Source organism: Chamaea fasciata, unplaced genomic scaffold, assembly GCF_029207755.1.
Source record: "Chamaea fasciata isolate MVZ Bird 193981 ecotype frontalis unplaced genomic scaffold, bChaFas1.0.hap1 SCAF_616, whole genome shotgun sequence".
In the NCBI taxonomy this organism is placed as follows: Eukaryota; Metazoa; Chordata; class Aves; order Passeriformes; family Sylviidae; genus Chamaea; species Chamaea fasciata.
The window spans coordinates 40,329-60,020 of NW_027094701.1; the positions used below are offsets into that span (position 1 = coordinate 40,329).

Here is a 19,692-nt window from a genome sequence, read left to right on the forward strand (position 1 = left end):
CAATGGAAGGCCAGGAAGGAGGTTGGTTTTAGCCAATACAAAGGGAAGGGAGGGACTCGCTGGGTTTTAGCGAATGAAAAGCGAGAGCGGCGTGACCGGCCTCCCTCTGGGCCAATAGGAAGCCCCGCACGCCGCGGACCAATGGGGAAGCGCAGCCGCCTTCGCCAATCGGATCGCCGAGCGCCTCACGGCGGGGGCGGGACTCCCCGCGGGCAGCCAATAGACGCGGCGGCGCGGGGGGCGGGCGGCCAATGGGGATGGCGGAGCGGGCGGCGGGAGCCGGCGGGCGGCGGCGGCGGGGCCGGGCCGGGCCCGGTACCGGCGGCGGCTCCGGCCGGTCCCGCGCCCGCGGCGCTGCGGTAACGGCGGGGACGGGGCTCTCTGGGGGATCCCGCCCCGCGGCATCCCCCGGTAACTCTCCCCGGTGCTGCAGGCGCGGCGGCGGCGGAGGAGGCGGCGGCCGCCCATGCGGCCCCGGACGGCGGGCACGGCGGTGACGGCGCGGGAGCTCTGCGAGAACGACGATCTGGCCACCAGCCTCGTGCTGGACTCGGTGCTCGGATTCCGCACGCACAAGATGGGGGTCAGGTGAGGCCGGGGGGGGCACCGAGAGCCCCGGGAGGGGGACACCGGCGGGCACCGGGAGCCTCCGGGCGGGACAGCCGGGGAGCTCAGGGGGACGCGGCACCGCCGGGGCTGTTCAGTGGGGATCCCCACGAGGAGTGCCGGTCCTGAGGGTCTCCGTCCGCCCCACAGCCCCCTGCCCGCCCTGCGGCGCCGCGCTCAGCTCAGAGCGGCCATCGAGGCGTTCCGGCAGCGCCGGGACCTGGAGGCGGCCTGGAGGACCCTGAGCGGCGCCTGGGCTCCGGCTTTCTTCCGCCAGCGCCGCCCGGTGCAGCGGGCGGCGCTCAAGACCCACGTACGGGGGGCTTCGGGGAGGGCTCGGGGGCTCGGCGGGGTGTCTGTGGGGCAGAGGAGTCGCCGAGGGGGAGGAATGGGCTCTGTGGGTTCGGGGGGGGGTCCCGAGCCCCCCTTTTGTCTCCTCCAGGTGTTCCGGTACCTGCGGACGCTCCTGCCCGAGAGCGGCTTCAGCATCCAGCGCTGCACCCGCTACAGCCGCGACACCAACGGCGCCAGGGTGGTCTCCACCCGCACCTGGTGAGGGCAAAACTCCCCAAAAGTTCCCCTCGGGGCTCCGAAGCCCCTGGTGGGCTCACACCCCCCTCAGGGTCTGGGGGTTTTTGGCTCCCCGAGGACACCAAACCCCTCAGGATCTGGTTTTCCCCGTTTTTGGCTCCCCGAGGACACCAAACCCCTCAGGATCTGGTTTTTCCCCCGTTTTTGGCTCCCCGAGGACATCAAACCCCTCAGGATCTGGTTTTTCCCTGTTTTTGGCTCCCCGAGGACACCAAACCCCTCAGGATCTGGTTTTCCCCCGTTTTTGGCTCCCCGAGGACACCAAACCCCTGAGGGTCTGGGTTTTCTCCCGTTTTTGGCTCCCCGAGGACACCAAACCCCTCAGGATCTGGTTTTCCCCATTTTTGGCTCCCCGAGGACACCAAACCCCTCAGGATCTGGTTTTTCCCCCGTTTTTGGCTCCCCGAGGACATCAAACCCCTCAGGATCAGGGTTTTTCCCCCAATTTTGGCTCCCCGAGGACGCCAAACCCCTCAGGATTTGGTTTTTCCCCCGTTTTTGGCTCCCCGAGGACACCAAACCCCTCAGGATCTGTGTTTTCCCCCGTTTTTGGCTCCCCGAGGACACCAAGCCCCTCAGGATCTGGGTTTTTTCCCCATTTTTGGCTCCCCGAGGACACCAAACCCCTCAGGATCTGGTTTTCCTCCCGTTTTTGGCTCCCCGAGGACACCAAGCCCCTCAGGATCAGGGTTTTTCCCTGTTTTTGGCTCCCCAAGGACACCAAGCCCCTCAGGATCTGGTTTTCCTCCCGTTTTTGGCTCCCCGAGGACACCAAGCCCCTCAGGATCAGGGTTTTTCCCCGTTTTTGGCTCCCCGAGGACACCAAGCCCCTCAGGGTCTGTTTTTCCTCCCGTTTTTGGCTCTCCAGGCACAAGCACGAGACGCTGGAGCTGCTGGGCGGCTGCGGGGTGGAGCTGCGGGGCTCGGACCGGGCGCTGCTCCGGGCCGGGGACAACGACTTCAGCCTCATGTACTCCACGCGCCGCAGGAGGACCCAGCTCTGGCTGGGGCCCGCCGCCTTCATCAACCACGGTGCGAGCCTCACGCGTCCCAAAGAATCGGCCTTAGCCCCCAGAGCCCGTCCTGGCGGCGGCCCGAGCTTCCCTGAGCGCCCCCGGGAGCCTCCTGGGCGGTTTGGGAGCTCCTGGCGGGTGCTGACGGTTGTTTTTCTGCTCCCAGATTGTCACCCGAACTGCAGGGTGAGTCTGAGGAGCCTGTCGGGGGCTGTTTCTGTGGGTTTGGGGCAGAAATGCTGCGTTCCGGGGCGGGTTTGTGTGGGGAGCGCGAGGGGAAAAGCAGGGAGAAACGGCGCGAAAAGTTGGAGTAAACGTCAAGGGAAAAACGGTGGGAAGAACAAAGGAGAAGTGGAGGGAATGTGAGGGAAAGATGGCAGGAAACAGGAGGGGAAAACCGGTGGGAAACCCGAAAGAGAAATGGGAAATTTGAGGGATAAAAGGTGGAAAAGAGGAGAGGAAAATGAAGCGTGGAGGAGAAGAGTGGAACAGGAGGAAAAGGGCGGGAAATGTGAGGGGGGGAAAGGGCGGGAAAGGTGAGGGGGAAAGGGCGGGAAAGGTGAGGGGGGAAAAGGGCGGGAAAGGTGAGGGGGGAGGGGCGGGAAAGGTGAGGGGGGAAAGGGCGGGAAAGGTGAGGGGGAAATGGTGGGAAAGGTGAGGGGGAAAGGGCGGGAAAGGTGAGGGGGAAAGGGCGGGAAAGGGGAGGGGGAAAGGGCGGGAAAGGTGAGGGGGAAAGGCGGGAAAGGGGAGGGGGAAAGGGCGGGAAAGGTGAGGGGGAAAAGGGCGGGAAAGGTGAGGGGAAAAGGGCGGGAAAGGTGAGGGGGAAAGGCGGGAAAGGTGAGGGGGAAAGGCGGGAAAGGTGAGGGGGAAAGGGCGGGAAAGGTGAGGGGGAAAGGGCGGGAAAGGTGAGGGGGAAAGGCGGGAAAGGGGAGGGGGAAAGGGGCTCTCTCGTGCTCGGGGCCCCTGTTTCGGCGCTCACGGCGCTCTCTCGCGTTTCCGCGGCGCAGTTAGTGTCGGCCCCGGGCGGGGCGCGGGTGCAGGCGCTGCGGGACATCCCGCCCCGGGCAGAAATCACCTGTTTCTATGGCGACGGCTTCTTCGGCGAGGGCAACTGCGGCTGCGAGTGCCGCACCTGCGAGAGGTACGCCAAAAACCCTCAGAGGGAGCCCCAAAAAACCCTCGTGGTCGAGGGGGGATTCTGAGAACTTCACAGAGGAGACGAAAAATCTCCTCGAAAAACCCCAGACACCTCACGGAGGACGCCAGGAACGTCCGCGTGGGGACCCCTAAATGGGGGAAGATTCTAAAACGTGGGCAGACCCCAAAACACTTGGGAGAAAATCCCCAAAAACCCTGAGGGGACCCCAAAACGGGGTGGGACGCACATCTGGGGAGGGGCCCCAAAAACAGCTGGGAGAAGGATAAACCCTGAGGGGGGACCCCAGGATGGGAAAACAGGGAGGGATCCCTAAAATCTCCGTGCGGATGGGTCAGAACGAGCTTCCAAACTGGAGCTGGGGCAACAAGGAGCCCCCAGAGTGCTTTGGCCGGGTGGTGGGACACCCTGACCGTGGTGCCCGCGTCCCCCCTCACCTTTTCTGCGCTTTTCCCTCCTCATTCCCCTCACGGTTCTCCCCTCACATTTCCCTCTCTTTCCCCTTCACGTTTCCTGCCCTTACACTCTCACATTTTTCTCCCTTTTCCTCTCACGTTTTCCTCTGTTTTCCCTTCGCATTTCCGCCCTCCATCTTTTTCCCCTCATGTTTTTCTTTCTTTTCCCCTCACCTTTCCTGCCCTTTTCCTCTCACCTTTCCCGCCCTTTTCTCCCCTCATGTTTCTCGCCATTTTGAGGCGAGGATCCCTAATCTTGCGGCGGGGATCCCTAATTTCGGGATGGGGATCCCAGATTTCGGGATGGGGATCCCAGATGTTGGGATGGGGATCCCAATTTCGGGATGGGGATCCCTAATTTCGGGATGCGGATCCCACTTTCGGGATAGGGATTCCAGTCTCGGGATGTGGATCCCAGTTCCGGGATGTGGATCCCAATTCCGGGATGCAGATCCCAATCTTGGGATGCGGATCCCAATCCCGGGATGCGGGTCCCAATCCCGGGATGCGGGTCCCAGTCTCGGGATGCGGATCCCAATCCCGGGATGCGGATCCCAATTCCGGGATGCGGATCCCAATCCCGGGATGCGGATCCCAATCCCGGGATGCGGGTCCCAGTCTCGGGATGCGGATCCCAATCCCGGGATGCGGGTCCCAGTCTCGGGATGCGGATCCCAATCCCGGGATGCGGGTCCCAATCCCGGGATGCGGATCCCAATCCCGGGATGCGGGTCCCAATCCCGGGATGCGGGTCCCAATCCCGGGATGCGGATCCCAATCCCGGGATGGGGATCCCAGTCTCGGGATGCGGGTCCCAATCCCGGGATGCGGATCCCAATCCCGGGATGCGGATCCCAATCCCGGGATGCGGATCCCAATCCCGGGATGCGGGTCCCAATCCCGGGATGCGGATCCCAATCCCGGGATGGGGATCCCAATCTCGGGATGCGGGTCCCAATCCCGGGATGCGGGTCCCAATCCCGGGATGCGGATCCCAATCCCGGGATGGGGATCCCAGTCTCGGGATGCGGGTCCCAATCCCGGGATGCGGATCCCAATCCCGGGATGGGGATCCCAGTCTCGGGATGCGGGTCCCAATCTCGGGATGCGGGTCCCAATCCCGGGATGCGGATCCCAATCCCGGGATGCGGGTCCCAATCCCGGGATGCGGGTCCCAATCTCGGGATGCGGGTCCCAATCCCGGGATGCGGATCCCAATCCTGGGATGCGGGTCCCAATCCCGGGATGCGGGTCCCAGTCTCGGGATGCGGGTCCCAGTCTCGGGATGCGGGTCCCAGTCTCGGGATGCGGGTCCCAATCTCGGGATGCGGGTCCCAATCCCGGGATGCGGGTCCCAATCCCGGGATGCGGGTCCCAATCCCGGGATGCGGGTCCCAGTTCCGCGGCGAGGGTCCCTGTGTTCACACCGGGGGCTCCCTAACGCGGCGCCGTCCCCCCAGGCGCGGCGAAGGCGCCTTCCGCCACCGCGGCGAGCCGGCCGCCGCCGTCCCCGCCGCGCCGCCCTCGGAGCCCGTCCCCAAATACGAACTGCGCGAGACCGGCGTCCGGCTGCGGCGCGGGGCGGCCGTTCCCCCCCGGGGCCGGCCCCGGCGCCGTGGCCCCCGGAGCCGCCGCCGCCGTCGTCGCCGGGCCGCGGGGCCGTCGCGGCGCGCCGCCCCGCCCGAGGCCCGCGTGGCGCTGCACGACTGCGTGTCGTGCGGCCGCGCCTGCCGCCTGCGCCGCGGCGTCCCCGCCGTGCTGCTGCGGCCGCCCGCGCCGCCCGGGGCCGCGGCCAAGGCCGGCGCGCCGCGCCCCGACCCCAAGCTGTCCCTGTACGCCCACGTGCGCCTGGGCGGCGGGCCCCGCGGCCGGCCGGGCGACGGCGACCGCGACGGCGACGGCGACGGCGACGGGACGCCCCCCAGGCTGAGGCTGGTGGTGACGCAGGCGGGGCTGGCGCTGGCGCTGCCGCCCGAGCCCTGAGCCCTGAGCCCTGAGCCCCGAGGCCGCCAACCGGGCCCGGCCGCGGTCGGGGGCTCCTCCGGGGTTGGGGTTACGCCTGGATTGGGGTTACACCTGGATTGGGGGCTGCACCTGGATTGGGGTTACACCTGGATTGGGGGCTGCACCTGGATTGGGGTTACAGCTGGTTCTGGGGGTTACACCTGGATTGGGGTTACAGCTGGTTCTGGGGGTTACACCTGGATTGGGGGTTAGACCTGGATTGGGGGGTTACACCTGGATTGGGGGTTACGCCTGGATTGGGGGTTACGCCTGGATTGAGGGGTTAGACCTGGATTGGGGGTTATACCTGGATTGGGGTTACACCTGGATTGGGGTTACAGCTGGTTCTGGGGTTACACCTGGATTGGGGGTTACACCTGGATTGGGGTTACACCTGGATTGGGGTTACAGCTGGTTCTGGGGTTACACCTGGATCTGGGGTTACACCTGGATCTGGGGGTTAGACCTGGATTGGGGTTACACCTGGATTGGGGTTACACCTGGATTGGGGGTTAGACCTGGATTGGGGGGTTACACCTGGATTGGGGTTACACCTGGATTGGGGTTACACCTGGATCTGGGGGTTACACCTGGATTGGGGTTACACCTGGATCTGGGGGTTACACCTGGATTGGGGGGTTACACCTGGATCTGGGGGTTACACCTGGATTGGGGGTTAGACCTGGATTGGGGGTTACACCTGGATTGGGGGTTAGACCTGGATTGGGGGTTACACCTGGATTGGGGGTTACACCTGGATTGGCGTTACACCTGGATTGGGGTTACACCTGGATTGGGGGTTAGACCTGGATTGGGGGTTACACCTGGATTGGGGGTTACACCTGGATTGGCGTTACACCTGGATTTGGGGTTACGCCTGGATTGAGGGGTTAGACCTGGATTGGGGGGTTACACCTGGATTGGGGTTACAGCTGGATTGGGGTTACAGCTGGTTCTGGGGGTTACACCTGGATTGAGGGTTACACCTGGATCTGGAGGTTACACCTGGATTGGGGGCTGCACCTGGATCTGGCAGTTACACCTGGATTGGGGTTACAGCTGGATTTGGGGTTAGACCTGGATTGGGGGTTACACCTGGATTGGGGGCTGCACCTGGATCTGGCAGTTACACCTGGATTGGGGTTACAGCTGGATTTGGGGTTAGACCTGGATTGGGGGTTACACCTGGATTGGGGGTTACACCTGGATTGGGGTTACACCTGGACCTGGGGTTACATCTGGACCTGGGGATTACACCTGGATTGGGGGGTTAGACCTGGATTGGGGGTTAGACCTGGATTGGGGGTTACACCTGGATTGGGGTTACACCTGGATCGGGGGTTACACCTGGATTGGGGTTACACCTGGATCGGGGGGTTAGACACCCCCAAAAGGTGCTGGGGCCCAAGTTTGGGGGGCTCAGGCCCGGGTTTGGGAGGTCGGGCACCCCGGTTTTGGGGTCCGGCCCCGATTTTGGGGGTCTGGCCGCGGATTTTGGGGCTCCAACCCCATTTTCAGGGCCGGCGCCCAGCTTTGGGGCGCTGAGCCACCTCGCCGGCGCCCGGACTTGGATGGTGCTTCCCAAACCTCCCCAGCCCCAATCGAACCCGAATTATTTTTTGGGGGGTGGGGGGGGGGGCTGAGCCCCCTCCCCCCTTTTTTTGGGGGAGGGGGAGGGGAACCGGATCTTTTTTGGGGGAGGGGAGGGAAATTTTGGGGCCATTTCGGGGTCGTTTTGTACCGAAATAAATTTGGAACAAAAACCAAAACGAAAACATTTTAAAATTTTAATGGAAAAAGGGAATAAAAGTTCGGGAGGGTGGGGGAGGGGTGAAGGTGACCCCTCCCCCCCCTTCCCCCCCCTTTAAACTTTTTTTGGGGGGGTCCCAGAAAACCCGCGACAGGTGCGGGGGGTGGGGGGAGGGGCGGGCGGTGACGTCATCGCCGGGAATAGACCCCCGCCCCTCCCCCACCTTTTGTTTTTTCACCCAAAAAAGGTTTTGGGGGGGTCGCGGCCCCTCCCCCCCCCCCCCCCCCGTGTCGGTGTCGGATGTCGCGACATCCGCGGGAACAATGGGCGGTGACGTCACCGCGGGGGGAGGGGCGGGGGGACATAAAGGGACCCCCCGGGGGGGGAGGGGCGGCACAGGGACCCCCGGAGAGGAGGCTGCGGTGGGGGAGGGGAACTGGGGGTTCCCGGGGGGAATTGGGGGGGTTGGGGATTGCTCGGGGGGTTTGGGGGGCATTTGGGGAATTTTGGGGAGTTTTGGGGGGTTTGGGGGATTTTTGGAGAGTTTGGAAGAATTTTTGGGGGGTTTGGGGGGATTTTTTGGGGTTTTTGGGGGGATTTGGGGTTTTTTGGGGGGGATTTGGGGTTTTTTTTGGGGGGGTTTGTAGTTTTTTTGGGGTTTCGGTGGTTTTTTGGCGGTTTGGTGTTTTTTGGGGGGGTTGGTGGTTTTTTGGGGGGTTTGGTGTTTTTTTTAGGGGTTTTGGGGTTTTGGGGGGTTCAGACCCCCCCCGCCCCTCCCCACCCTCAGGACCCCCCGAGTCGTTGCCATGTCGGAGCCCGAGGAGGAGTTTGAGTGAGTGACCCCCAGAAACATCCCCAAAATCCCCCCGGGACCCCCAAAACATCCCCAAAATCCCCCCGGGACCCCCAAAACATCCCCAAAATGCCCCTGGGACCCCCAAACCATCCCCAAAATCCCCCGGGACCCCCAAACCATCCCCAAATTCACTCTGGGACCCCCAAAATTCACCTTAAGACCCCCAAACTCTCCCGGGACCCCCAAAACATCCCAAAACTCCCCCCGGGACCCCCAAGTGGGGCGCCCCCCCCTCACCCTCTTCTTCCTCCCCCCAGGGAGCAGCAGGAGGGTGAGTGACCCCGAGTGACCCCAATTAACGCCGTTGATTAACGCTAATTAGCCCCAATCGACCTCCTTAACGAGCTACTGACCTGAAACCCCCGTTAATTAACCCCGAGCCGTTAATTGATCCCGGGTTAATTTGCGTTAAAACCCCCCCGAGACCCTCAAAGGAACGGTCTGGGGGGGTTAATTATGGTAATGAGCTCATTAACGCCTCCCTAATTACCGGGGGGGCATTTCCCTCCCCCCGCAGAGGAGGCGGCCGAGGAGGAAGAGCAGGAGGAAGGTGAGGAGGAAAAACCCCCAAAACCCCAAAATTCAAAAATTTGGGGGGAAAACCCCAAAAACCCCAAAATCTGGGGGAAAAAACCCCAAAATTCAAAAATTTGGGGGGAAAAACCCAAAAATCCCAAAGTTTGGGGGGGAAAACCCAAAAATCCCAAAATTTTGGGGGAAAAACCCCAAAACCCCCAAAATTTGGGGGGAAAAAACCCCAAAAAATCCTAAAATTTGGGGGGGAAACCCAAAAAATTCCAAAATTTGGGGGGGAAACCCCAAAAATCCCAAAATTTGGGGGGGAAAAACCCCAAAAATCCCAAAATTTGGGGGGAATTCCCCAAAAATCCCAAAGTTTTGGGGAGGGAAAAGCCCAAAACCCCCCAAATTTGGGGGAATTCCCCAAAAATCCCCAAAATTTGGGGGGAATTCCCCAAAAAACCCCAAATTTGGATTTCCCCCACAGCCTCGGAGCCCCCCAAACCTCCCGAGGAGCCAGGTACGACCCCCCGGCCCCAAAACCCCAAATCCTGCCCAAAACCCCCGAAATCTCCAAATCCCCCCAAAACCTCTCAGAAAAATCCCCCAAATCCCCTGAACCAACCCAAAGCCCCAAAACCCCAAATTTCCCCCCAAAAAACCCCAAATGACCCCGAATTTACCCTCCCGGACCCCAAATTCCCCCAGAACCCCCCAAAACTCCCAAATTTTCCCCCAAATTCTCCCAAATTCCCCCAAATTCCCCCAGATTCCCCCAAATTTCCCCAAAATTCCCCCAAAATTCCCCCAAATTCCCCCAAATTCCCCCAAATTCCCCCAAAATTCCCCCAAAATTCCCCCAAATTTCCCCAAATTCCTCCAAAATTCCCCCAAAATTTCCCCAAATTCCCCCAAATTTCCCCAAATTCCCCCCAATTCCCCAAATTTCCCCAAATTCCCCCAAATTTCCCCAAATTCTCCCAAATTCCCCCAAAATTTCCCCAAATTCCCCCAAATTTCCCCAAAATTTCCCCAAATTCCCCCAAAATTTCCCCAAATTCCCCCAAATTTCCCCAAATTCCCCCCAATTCCCCAAATTTCCCCAAATTCCCCCAAAATTTCCCCAAAATTCCCCCAAATTTCCCCAAATTCCCCCAAAATTCCCCCAAATTCCCCCCAATTCCCCAAATTCCCCCCAATTCCCCCCTGAGCCCATTTTTATCCCCCCAGGCGAGGAGCGCCCCCGGCCCCGGTGAGGGAAGGCGATCCGGGGGATTTGGGGGATTTTGGGGGTTTTGGGGGTTTTTGGGGTTTTTTTTTTGGGGAATTTGGGGATTTGGGATTTTTGGGGTTTTTTGGGGGGGGGATTTTGGGGATTTTTGGGTTATTTTGGGGGTTTATTTGGGGTTTTTTGGGGAATTTGGGTTTTTTTTTGCGGTTTTTTTTGGGGTTTTGGGGGGAGATTTTGGGGATTTTTGGTTTTCTTGGGGGGGTTTCTTGGGTTTTTGGGGAATTTGGGGGTTTTGACGGTTTTTTGGGGGGAATTTGGGGTTTTTGGGGGTTTTTGGGGGCATTTTGGGGTTTTTGGGGGAGATTTTGGGGATTTTTGGGTTTTTTGGGGGTTTTTTGGGTTTTTTGGGGGTTTTTTGGGGAGTTTTGGGGGGTTTTTTTGGGGAATTTGGGGATTTGGGGAGCTGCGGAGGGAAAAGGGGGTCGGGGGCGGCTTTTTTGGGGTTTTGGGGCTCTGGGGGGGAACTCTGGGTCCTTTGGGGAGGAAATTTGGAATTTGGGGGGGTTGAGTTCTGGGGTTTGGGGGAATCCGGGCGCGGGGGAGTTTTGGGGTGAATGTTTGGATTTTTGGGGTGGATTTGGGGCTTTTTGGGGGTTTTGGGGTGGATATTTGGGGTTATTTTGGGGTTTTGTGTTGGATTTGGGGCTTTTTAGGGGTTTTGGGGTGGATATTTGAGGATTTTGGGGTTTTTGGGGTGAATAATTGAGATTTTGGGGTGAATAATTGAGATTTTGGGGTCCCCGCCCCCCCAGGCACATGGTGTCCCAGCTGGCGCCCCCCAAAATCCCCGAGGGGGAGCGGGTGGACTTCGACGTGAGTTTTTGAAGATTTTGGGGTTTTGGGCGAAATTTGGGTTTTTTGGGGGGGAAATTTTGGGGTCCGGGTGGGAAAATTTGGGATTTTTGGGGGAAATTTGGGGTTTTTTTGGGTCATTTTGGGTTATTTTCGGCCGGGATTTTTTTTGTGATGCTCCATTCAAGTTTCATTAATTAATTAACGACGTTTTAATTAACTTGGGGCAGGACATCCACCGGAAGCGGATGGAGAAGGACCAACTGGGGGAAATTTGGGGTTTTTTGGGTCATTTTGGGGTATTTTCGGCCAGGATTTTTTCTGCGATGCTCCATTTGACTTTCATTAATTAATTAACAACGTTTTAATTAACCTGGGGCAGGACATCCACCGGAAGCGGATGGAGAAGGACCTGCTGGGGGGGAAATTTGGGGTTTTTTGGGTCATTTTGGGTCATTTTGAGCCGGGATTTTTTCTGTGATGCTCCACTCGAGTTCCACTAATTAAACTAACGACTTTTTTAATTAACCTGGGGCAGGACATCCACCGGAAGCGGATGGAGAAGGACCTGCTGGAGCTGCAGACGCTCATTGACGCCCACTTCGAGCAGCGGCGCCGCGAGGAGGAGGAGCTGCAGGGGCTCATGGAGAGGATCGTGAGTGGATTCGGGGCAGATTCCGGCCCTCTGGGGCTTTCGGGGCACTCTGGGAGGTCTTTTTGCTTCTCCGGGGGCAATTTTTGGGGGGTTTTGGGGCAAATTTCATTTTTTTGCCAGGCGATCTGGGGGATTCCGGGGGAGGGTTTGGAATATTTGGGGGTTTCGGGGCGATTTCGGGTGATTTTGGCTTTCCTGGGGGGCAGGTTCAGGGGATCTGGGGTTTTTTCTGGGGTCAGTTGGTTTTTTGGGGGTGATTTGGGGGTTTTTTGGGGTGATTTGGGGGTTTTTGGTGGGTTTTGTGCTGTTCCTGGTGGATTTGGGGTTTTTTGGGGATGTTTTGGGGGTGTTCCTGGTGGATTTTTTGGGGTTTTTTTGGGGTGATTTGGGGTGTTTTGGATTTTTTGGGGCTGTTTTTCTGGGTTTTGGGGTGTTTTGGGCTGTTTTCGGGGTGTTTGGGGCGGTTTTGGGGCGGTTTTTGGGGTGGTTTTTGGGCATTTCGTGTCCCTCGCCCCAATCAGGAGCGGCGCCGCGCTGAGCGCAACGAGCAGCTGAGGAACAGGACGGAGAAGGAGAGAGAGAGACAGGCCAGGCTGGCGGTGAGGGCCCCAAAACCCCCAAATCCACCCCAAAATCTGCCTTGGGGGGTCCAAAACCCCAAATCCACCCCAAAATCCGCCTTGGGGGCCCCAAAAACCCCAAATCCACCCCAAAATCTGCCTTGGGGGGTCCAAAACCCCCAAATCCACCCCAAAATCCACCCTGGGGGCCCCAAAAACCCCAAATTCACCCTAAAATCCGCCTTGGGGGGTCCAAAAACCCCAAATCCACCCCAAAATCCACCCTGGGGGTCGTGGAGAGCTCCAAATTCAGCAGAATTCTCCCCAAATTCGATGAAATCGAGTCAAATCCATCTCAAAGTCACCCCAGTTCCCCAAAAATCGCCCAAATTCACCCCAAACCCTCCAAAATCCGCCCCAAACCCTCCAAAATCCGCCCGAATCCTCTGAAATCCACCCCACGTCTTCCCCCCGACCCCCAAATTCCCCCGAATTCACCCCAAATCCTCCCCGGGGCTCCCAGATCTCCCCCAGACCGACCCCAATCCCCCCGAATTTCCCCGAATCCCCCAGGAGGAGAAGCTGCGCAAGGAGGAGGAGGAGGCCAAGAAGAGAGCCGAGGACGACGCCAAGAAGAAGAAGGTCCTGTCGGCCATGCCCCACTTCGGCGGGTACCTGGCCAAGGTGCGGCCCCACGGGAGCGCCACGGCCCCCAGAGATCCCAGAGAACCCGAATCCCCCCCTTTGGGACCCTCAAATCCCTTCTGAGACCCCCCAAATCCCCAGATTTCAGCCCAAAAATCCCCCCCAGGCGGAGCAGCGCCGGGGCCGGCGGCAGACGGGCCGGGAGACCAAACTGAGGATCCTGGCCGAGCGCAAGAGGCCCCTGGAGATCGAGAACCTGCGGGAGGACGAGCTCAGGTGGGGCCCCAAATGTCCCGAAACACCCCGAAATCCCCCCGAAATTCTGTCCCAAAATGTCCCCAAAATACCCCGAAATCCACCCGAAATTCCGTCCCAAAATGTCCCCAAAACACCCCAAAATCCACCCGAAATTCCGTCCCAAAATGACCCCAAAACACCCCAAAATCCCCCCGAAATTCCGTCCCAAAATGACCCCAAAACACCCCAAAATCCCCCCGAAATTCCGTCCCAAAATGTCCCAAATTCACCCCAAAATCCACCCGAAATTCCGTCCCAAAATGACCCCAAAACACCCCAAAATCCACCCGAAATTCTGTCCCAAAATGACCCCAAAACACCCCAAAATCCACCCGAAATTCTGTCCCAAAATGACCCCAAAACACCCCAAAATCCCCCCGAAATTCTGTCCCAAAATGACCCCAAAACACCCCAAAATCCCCCCGAAATTCCGTCCCAAAATGACCCCAAAACACCCCAAAATCCCCCCGAAATTCCGTCCCAAAATGACCCCAAAACACCCCAAAATCCCCCCGAAATTCCGTCCCAAAATGACCCCAAAACACCCCAAAATCCACCCGAAATTCCGTCCCAAAATGACCCCAAAACACCCCAAAATCCACCCGAAATTCCGTCCCAAAATGACCCCAAAACACCCCAAAATCCACCCGAAAATCCATCCCAAAATGACCCCAAAACACCCCAAAATCCCCCCGAAATTCCGTCCCAAAATGTCCCCAAAACACCCCAAAATCCACCCGAAATTCCGTCCCAAAATGACCCCAAAACACCCCAAAATCCACCCGAATTTCCGTCCCAAAATGTCCCAAACTCACCCCAAATCCTCAAATCCCCCCCAAACCCCCCAAATCTCCCTGGAATCCCCCAAACTGCCCTCGAAGCAGCCCCGGGACCCCCCAGCATCCCCGAATTGCCCAAAATCCCCGGAATTTCCCCCAAAACAAGGGCCAAGGCCAAGGAGCTCCACGACTGGATCCAGCAGCTCGAGTCCGAGAAGTTCGACCTGATGGAGAAACTGCGGCGCCAGCGCTACGAGGTGGGGCCCAACAACCCCAAAAAACCCAAAAAACCCCCAAAATCCTGAATCTGGGACCCCAAAATTCTGAATTTGGGACCCCAAAAACCCCCAAATCCTGAATCTGGGACCCCAAAAACCCCCAAATCCTGAATCTGGGACCCCAAAAACCCCAAAATCCCGAATCTGAGACCCCAAAAACCCCAAAATCCCGAATGTGGGACCCCAAAATTCTGAATTTGGGACCCCAAAAACCCCAAAATCCCAAATCTGAGACCCCAAAAAACCCCAAAATTCTGAATTTGTGATCCCAAAACCCCCAAAATCCCGAATCTGGGACCCCAAAATCCTGAATTTGGGACCCCAAAAACCCCAAAATCCCAAATTTTGGCGCTCCTCATCCCAATTTTGGAGGTTGTTTTGGCTTTTTGGGGATTTCCTCATCCCCCATTTTGGATTTTTTTGGGATTTTGGGGATTTCCCCATCCCGATTTTGGGTTTTTTGGGATTTTGGGGATTCCCCATCCCCAATTTCGGGATTTTGGGGATTTTCCCGTCCCGATTTTGGGTTTTTTTCGGGAGGAATCCCGGATTTTGGGGCTCACCCCTCCCTTCCCCCCAGATCAACGTTCTCTACAACCGCATCAGCCACGCCCAGAAATTGTAAATTCGGGGGGATTTGGGATGTTTTGGGGGAATTTGGGGGATTTTGGGGTTGGGGAGGACTGGGGGGGTTGGGGAGGACTGGGGGGTTGTTGGGGGGAATTTTGGGGTTTTTTGGGCGAATTTTGGGTTTTTTTGGGCAAATTTTAGGTATTTTTGGGGGGAATTTTGGGGCATTTTGGGGAGGGAATATTTCGGTTTTTCAGGGGAATTTCGGGCGGTTTTGGGGGAATTTTGGGGTATTTTTTGGGGAAATTTTGGGATATTTTTGGGAGGGAATTTTGGGGTATTTTTGGGAGGGAATATTTCGGTTTTTTGGGGAATTTTGGGGTATTTTTGGGAGGGAATATTTCGGTTTTTTGGGGAATTTTGGGGTATTTTTGGGAGGGAATATTTCGGTTTTTTGGGGAATTTTGGGATATTTTTGGGAGGGAATTTTGGGGTATTTTTGGGAGGGAATATTTCGGTTTTTTGGGGGGAATTTCGGGCGGTTTCGGGGTCTCCGGGGGGTGTGACCCTCCCCGCCCCTCCCCCACAGCAAGAAGGTCGCCAAGGGCCGCGTGGGCGGGCGCTGGAAGTGACCCCGCCCCGTGACGTCACGCCAATAAAACATTACGTCATCGCAACGCTAATTGCGCGTTTACCTTTCCCATCATCCCCAGCGCGCCGTTACGGTGTAGCCACGCCCCCCGCGCTGCTGGCCACGCCCCCGGCGGATTTTGGGGGCTTTGGGTGGGATTTTGGGGCCTCGGGAGGCGATTTTGGGGTTTTTTGGGGCTCCCGAGGTGTTTTCGGGGGAAATTTGGGGTTTTTGGGGCTCCCGAGTTATTCCGGGGAGGGATTTTGGTGTTTTTTGAGGGAATTTGGTCCTTTTTTGGGGACGGGGCCATGTTGGGTGTTTTGTGGCGGGGTTCGGGCTGTTTTGAGGCGATTTTGGGGGTTTTTGGGGCTCCCGAGTTATTCCGGGGAGGGATTTTGGTGTTTTTTGAGGGAATTTGGTCCTTTTTTGGGAACATTTCGGGAATTTTTTCGCCGCCGCTCCCTCAGGAGCTCAACCCCCGTGACGTCACACCCAAGAGCCCCCCATGGCATCCCCTCGCCCCGTGACGTCACGTCCGCCGTTCCCACCTCCCGGCGCCCCCCGCGCGCCGTTGCCATGACGACCCCGCCCCCGCTGTTCCGGCCCCGCCCTCCCCGCCCGCCCCGCTCCGTGCGGCGGCGGCGGCGGCGGCGGCGGCGGCCCCGCGATGGCGGCGGCGGCGGCGGCGGCGGCGGCGCGGGAGCGGCGGCGGGAGCAGCTGCGGCGCTGGGAGGAGGCGGCGGCGGCGGCGCCCAGCCCGCGGGACGTTCCGCCGCGGCCGCCGCGGGTGCGCTTCGAGCGGCAGGCCGAGTTCCGCGCCGTCTGCGCAGGCGCCGAGCTGGCCGAGGCCCGCGCCATGGTGGCGGCGCCCGAGGGCGGCGGGCGCGCGCTGCTGGGCGGGGCCAACGCCGACGGCATCAGCGCGCTGCACCAGGTGGGCGGGGCGCGGAGAATGGAGGCGGGGGTTTAGGGAAACGGGCGGGAATCTCTGCGCTGCACCGGGTGGGCGGGGCGCGGGGGACGGGGGCGGGGTTTGGGAGAACGGGCGGGAATCTCTGCGCTGCACCGGGTGGGCGGGGCGCGGGGAACGGGGGCGGGGCTTGGGGAAACGGGCGGGAATCTCTGCGCTGCACCAGGTGGGCGGGGCGCGGGGAACGGGGGCGGGGTTTAGGGGAACGGGCGGGAATCTCTGCGCTGCACCGGGTGGGCGGGGCGCGGGGGACGGGGGCGGGGTTTGGGAGAACGGGCGGGAATCTCTGCGCTGCACCGGGTGGGCGGGGTTTATAGAAAGGGGCGGGAATCTGTGCCGCACCTGGTGGGAGGGGCTTGGGTAAGAGGCGGGGCTGGGGAAAGGGGAGGGGGGGAACACGCCTGTGCTGCAACAGGTGGGCGGCGCTTGATAAAGGGGTGGGTTTGAGAAAAGGGGCGTGGTCACTTTTAAAGGGATAACCGTCTGTATGAGGTGCGCAAGGTGTGCTCAAAGGAGGCGGGGCTTGCATTAGGAAAAGGCGTGGCTTTAAAGCAGAGGGGGCGTGGTTATGGCAAAGGGCGCTGTGCGCTCCTCAAGATGGGCGGCGCTGAATGAAAATGGGAAACGGGCGTGGTCTAAAGGGGGCGTGGTTTTTGAATGTGGGGAGGGCTTAAATGCATGAATGGGCATGGCCAGGGTGAAAGGGGTGTGACCTGAGCATTTGGAAGGCGTGGCTTCCGTGTGAGTGACAACTCTAATGAGAGTGGGCGTGGTCACTGGTTGCAGGGGCGGGGGTCTGTGGAGGAATGGGAGGGGCTTGAAGTAGAGTGGGCGGTGCTTATACCCCTTTAATGGGGTCCCTGGGGAGGTCTTGGGGACCCCTTTGGGTGGGTCTGGGCGTCCCTGGGGTGTCCCAGGTGTTCCCAACCCCGTCCCAGGTGTCCCCATGGGGTCCCCTGATGTCCCCAGGAGTGTCCCAGGTGTCCCCGGGTGTCCCCAATGTCCCCAGGAGTGTCCCAGGTGTCCCCATGGGGTCCCTGATGTCCCCGGGAGTGTCCCAGGTGTCCCCAGGTGTCCCCAGGAGTGTCCCAGGTGTCCCCAGGTGTCCTCAGGAGTGTCCCAGGTGTCCCCAGGAGTGTCCCCGGTGTCCCCAATGTCCCCGGTGTCCCCAGCCTGCATTGACGAGAACATGGAGGTGGTGCAGTTCCTGGTGGAGAGCGGCGCCGACGTCAACCAGGCCGACAACGAGGGCTGGACCCCCCTGCACGTGGCTGCCGCCTGCGGCTGCCGGCAGATCGCACAGTGAGGGCCCCGAAATGTCCCCAAAACATCCCAAAAATACCTCAAAAACCGCCCCAAAAATACCTCAAAAACCGCCCCCAAAAATACCCAAAAACCGCCCCAAAAATACCCAAAAAACTGCTCCAAAAATACCCCCAAAAACCGCCCCAAAAATACCCAAAAACCGCCCCAAAACTGCCCCAAAAACCGCCCCAAAAATCCCCCAAAATCCCCTAAAACGTGTCTCCTGAAACTCACCTGAACACACCTAAAACTGACTCTAAAACCCCCAAACTCACCTGAAAGCACCCAGGGCTCCCCTAACCCACCTGAGCTCACCTGTACTTACTTGTAACTCACCTGAGCTCACCTGTCCTCACCTGTCCTCCCCGAGCTCACCTGTCCTCACCTGTAACTCACCTGTCCTCACCTGTCCTCACCTGTCCTCACCTGTAACTCACCTGTCCTCACCTGAGCACAACCTGTCCTCACCTGTAACTCACCTGTCCTCACCTGTAACTCACCTGTCCTCACCTGTCCTCACCTGTAACTCACCTGTTCTCACCTGTAACTCACCTGTCCTCACCTGTCCTCACTTGTCCTCCCCTGAGCACACCTGTCCTCAACCTGTCCTCACCTGTCCTCACCTGTAACTCACCTGTAACTCCCCTAAGCTGCCCTGTCCTCCCCTGCCGCAGGTACCTGCTGGAGCACGGGGCGGACGCCGCCGCCGTCACCAGTGACCTGGAGCTGCCGCTGGAGGTGGCCGAGGACGAGGCCCTGGAGGAGCTGCTGAGGGCGGAGCTACAGCGGAGAGGTGGGCGGGGCTTCGGCGCGCTGGGTGGGGCTTGCCGGAGCGGGCGGGGCTTATCTGGGGGTGGGCGGGGCTTCTGGTGTGCCTGATTTGTGCGCGTGGCCAGGTGTGCTCAGGTGTTGCTCGGGGCGTGGCCAGGCGTAGCCGGGCATAACCAGGGTGTGTCCAGGTGTGCTCGGAGTGTGTCCGAGGGCGGTCAAGGTGTCCCCAGGTGTCCCCAGGTGTATCTCAGGTGTGTCACCTGTCCCCAGGTGTACTCAGGGTGTCCCCAGGTGTGCCCAGGTGTACCCAGGGTGTGCCCAGGTGTATCTCAGGGTGTGCCCAGGTGTGCCCAGGTGTGTCACCTGTCCCAGGTGTCCCAGGTGTACCCAGGGTGTCCCCAGTTGTACTCAGGGTGTCCCAGCTGTATCTCAGGTGTCCCCAGGTGTACTCAGGGTGTCCCCAGGTGTCCCCAGGTGTACCCAGGGTGTGTTTAGGTGTGCCCAGGTGTATCTCAGGGTGTGCCCAGGTGTCCCCAGGTGTCCCCAGGTGTCCCCAGGGTGTGTTTAGGTGTGCCCAGGTGTACTCAGGTGTCCCCAGGCGTGCCCAGGTGTGCCCAGGTGTGCCAGGTGTGCCCAGGTGTGTCACCTGCCCCAGGTGTGGACATCTCGGCGGCCAAGCGGGCGGAGGAGGACAGGATGCTGAGGGACACGCGGCTCTGGCTGTGCCCGGGTGTCCCCGGGTGTACTCAGGGTGTCCCCAGGTGTCCCCAGGTGTACCCCAGGGTGTGCCCAGGTGTACTCAGGGTTGTCCCCAGGTGTCCCCAGGTGTACCCAGGATGTGCCCAGGTGTATCTCAGTGGTGTCCCCAGGTGTGCCCAGGTGTGCCCAGGTGTACCCAGGGTGTGCCCAGGTGTATCTCAGGTGTCCCCAGGTGTACCCAGGGGTGTGCCCAGGTGTATCTCAGGGTGTGCCCAGGTGTGCCCAGGTGTGTCACCTGCCCCAGGGTGTGGACATCTCGGCGGCCAAGCGGGCGGAGGAGGACAGGATGCTGAGGGACACGCGGCTCTGGCTGGACTCGGGGCAGCTCCGCGACTGTCCCCACCCGGCCACCGGCGCCAGCGCCCTGCACGTGGCGGCCGCCAAGGGCTACATCGAGGTCATGAGGTCAGCTCGGGGGAATTGGGAATTTGCGGAATTT

General features: G+C 59.8%; 3 protein-coding genes across 3 annotated transcripts; all 3 read left to right on the top strand.

The window, feature by feature from the left end:
• Positions 1-286: 286 nt before the first annotated feature.
• On the top strand, positions 287-5,804 carry KMT5C (lysine methyltransferase 5C). The gene is made up of 8 exons (XM_066209055.1): positions 287-359; positions 434-588; positions 757-919; positions 1,049-1,158; positions 2,066-2,229; positions 2,377-2,396; positions 3,218-3,351; positions 5,282-5,804. Exons 2-8 carry the CDS (start codon positions 467-469, stop codon positions 5,802-5,804), a joined length of 1,236 nt encoding a protein of 411 aa, XP_066065152.1. The 5' UTR covers positions 287-359; positions 434-466.
• Positions 5,805-7,977: 2,173 nt separating this feature from the next.
• On the top strand, positions 7,978-15,494 carry LOC136305738 (troponin T, slow skeletal muscle-like). Its single transcript, XM_066209052.1, has 11 exons — positions 7,978-7,997; positions 8,363-8,407; positions 8,949-8,981; positions 10,994-11,054; positions 11,572-11,688; positions 12,210-12,287; positions 12,822-12,932; positions 13,060-13,169; positions 14,136-14,226; positions 14,828-14,868; positions 15,407-15,494. The coding sequence occupies exons 2-11, from the start codon at positions 8,382-8,384 to the stop codon at positions 15,447-15,449; spliced, it is 711 nt and encodes a 236-aa protein (XP_066065149.1). The 5' UTR covers positions 7,978-7,997; positions 8,363-8,381; the 3' UTR covers positions 15,450-15,494.
• A 1,914-nt stretch (positions 15,495-17,408) lies between these two features.
• On the top strand, positions 17,409-19,223 carry LOC136305741 (protein phosphatase 1 regulatory subunit 12C-like; the record flags this gene model as incomplete). The annotated part of the gene is made up of 3 exons (XM_066209056.1): positions 17,409-17,720; positions 18,398-18,516; positions 19,150-19,223. Coding segments are annotated over exons 1-3 (342 nt in total), but the record flags the coding sequence as incomplete, so codon positions are not given.
• Between the last annotated feature and the right edge of the window lie 469 nt (positions 19,224-19,692).